General features: G+C 38.7%; 1 protein-coding gene across 1 annotated transcript in view; it reads right to left on the reverse strand.

Annotated features, from left to right (window-relative positions):
• Positions 1–1,870: 1,870 nt before the first annotated feature.
• Positions 1,871–2,737, reverse strand: part of IL17REL (interleukin 17 receptor E-like) — a 47,778-nt gene continuing 46,911 nt past the window's right edge. The window contains exon 16 of the mRNA XM_009318768.1: positions 1,871–1,898. Within this exon, the coding sequence (XP_009317043.1) occupies positions 1,871–1,898 (28 nt within the window). The remainder of the gene's footprint in view (positions 1,899–2,737) is intronic.

Genomic DNA, 2,737 nt, shown 5'->3' on the forward strand with positions numbered 1-2,737 from the left:
AGGCTCCCTCTAAAACAAGTATCTAAGCAGAATGAAATATGCTTGGAAAGTACCTGTCTCTCTGCAGTGGCCATCGTGGGAGCCTAGACTACTACCTTTGAATGTACACTTTACTTTCAGACAGTTGATTTAAGTGACATGTCTGCTATGTTCACCATTCAAGCTTTCCTGTAAAACAGCCCCAAAGTGATCAGGACCATGGCTGGTCACATTCTCTTTGGATTTCCATCACTGCAGCCAACAGGAGAAGATATACTGCAAGAGATTTAGTGTCTGTGCAGCCAAAACAGGATCTTATCATTGAAAGCATCCAGCTTCAGTACAGCTATTGTTGCTTCAGGACCTGATATGAACTTGTCATTGGAGGTGGTGTTTTGTCTTAGCTACACTTAGGTTTTCAGATCCTGCCACACCTGTATAATTTTAATTCATTTTCATTCTGAGGACGTATTCAAAAAGCTGATCTTAAGACTTTGCTGCAATAAAAAGCACACTGTACCAATCAACCTTTCCTACAGAAAAGACTTTTCCACTGGAGGAAAGTGAAGAGAGTAATGTTATGAAGCGCTCTCAGTTGAATGTCCGAATGTCTTGTTTCTGGCTGCAGTCTGGAGGCTATCAAAGGAAAAGCAGATGTCTGAATAGATCAGTGCTTCTATTTCACAGCCAAAGCAAGTAACTAAATGCTTTAGGAAAGCTGCCTTGCCACCTCTGCTTTTGGAGCTGTAGCACTGTTTGGAATAAGAAAATATCTAATAGATGTGCAGTTTACACAATGAAGCTTTGATATCAAAGGAGCTAAGCAGAATTTGTCCTCTTCAGGGCACCTCAAAAACCTTGTGTTTCAACACAGCAGATATGTCTCTTACACCATATTCGTCTCCTGTAAATTGCTCTTTGAAAGTCTTGAAACAAAAAAACCATTCAGATGGAAAATATTTTTTTATTGATCAACTTCTTGTTCAAGACCCTCACTCCCCACCAATATTCCTGATCCCACATGAGCAATTCCACATGGTTTCAGGATTTGCTGTTAATCACCTTTTAGTTGACTTTATTTCCTTGTTACACAACAGGAAGTATGGATGTTTGACAGGAGTATTCAGTGAAATAAAGGCCAAATGTTTGATAATCAGTACAGTGTGTAATATTATTCTCAACAATTGAGTATAAATACTGATATAATGGAAAAAAAAATACTTCAATTCTTTCCACTAAACTGTTTCCTTCTAGGCTAGATTTCCACATGACAGTTTTAAATAGCTATCAAACCAAAGACATGTACCTCCTCAGACAAATAAGAAAGTTATCTCCAAGTCAAATACAAATGCAAACACAAAAGCAGTTGTTAGATATATTTAAGGAATATGGTCTGTCATGGTGAGATAATCAGAATGGCATCAGAAAACAAAGGAAATTACAAAGAAAGATAATGCAACAAAGCTGAGAAAACTTCCTCCATTCTTCATTTCCCAAAAACTTTTGCTTATGGTTTAAAAACAAAGGTTACAAATAAGAAAATCTGAAATACTTGTTCTATAGGTACACAAGGTACTATGAGAGTACTCATTTATAGCATATTGTATATAAAATATTAATTTAGAAGGAAAATATGAACCTGATCCTCTAAGTGATCTAAGGCATTTTTTGTTTTGAAATACTGAGAAATGAGGAATCATAATCCAGCTTCTTTTGGACATGTTAGAATAGGCTTAACTTGCTAAATTCTTCGCTCATGAGAATAATCTCACAGTAATTAGCAGAAACTACTAACATGAGAGATGACCAGTTAGACAAGATTTGCAAGTTACACCAAAATACAACTTGATGTTGAGAAGATACTAAGGACCTTGAAAATGTGTTGTTAAATTCAATGCAAGGAATGCACACTCTTCATTCTAGGGGAAAAACAGAAGAGGAAAGAATATTGGCTTTTTTTCTCTGAAGTGTGAGAGAGTTCATTGCATTAATATATAGTTGTAGTTAAATAAGAAACCTAACCATTTGTCTACAGCTTATGGACTTGACTGACACAGTCCAAACAGCACTCTCATGAACAAATGAACAAAACCAAGATACTTTATTCTGAATGGTATCTTCTGACAAGGGAAAAGCCAAAGGCTGCCTCAAAGCAAAGATGGCAGCCCCTTCTCAACCACAACTTGCATAACTTCTGCAAGGCTGCGTATTTTTCTCATCTTGAACAAGGGCTTTTCAGAGCGTCTCTACTCTCTCTGGAGTTCTAGGTTGCTCCCACTATCCTAGGTTGCCTCTGAAAGCGTATCCTTAAAGGAAGAGCTTTTTTAAGAGCTCAGCATCTACCAAATCATACATTCACGGGCTGCGTTAATTACTGATTTGTTTACAACCTAGGAATAGGTGCTTTGCAAAGGGCTGTGGGAATGAAAAGAAGCACTGGAACAGCTGAGCAGACATGTCTGGTGACTGAGAGCACAGAGGGGACTGATCTGCCTGCCAATGTCAGGGAGAAAGCAGGGGGCAGGTGCTAATAATGTGAATATCATGCTCAGCAAATCTGAGATTGTTCCAGAGCTCTTGAAGGTTGTCTTGTTACTTTACAAACTTCTCACTTCCACTGGTTATTTGTCTCCCTTTGTCCTCTCTCTTTGGCAGCAAGGCAGCTACCTCTGATGCCAGACTGCACTGTGGTGCAACAGAGAAGAGAGAGCACAGGAGCAAGAGATGTCTTCAGTGGGGACAAGGAAAGGGGAGAGAT

The sequence above is a fragment of the Pygoscelis adeliae genome, unplaced genomic scaffold, assembly GCF_000699105.1.
Source record: "Pygoscelis adeliae isolate BGI_AS28 unplaced genomic scaffold, ASM69910v1 Scaffold12, whole genome shotgun sequence".
NCBI classification, from domain to species: Eukaryota; Metazoa; Chordata; class Aves; order Sphenisciformes; family Spheniscidae; genus Pygoscelis; species Pygoscelis adeliae.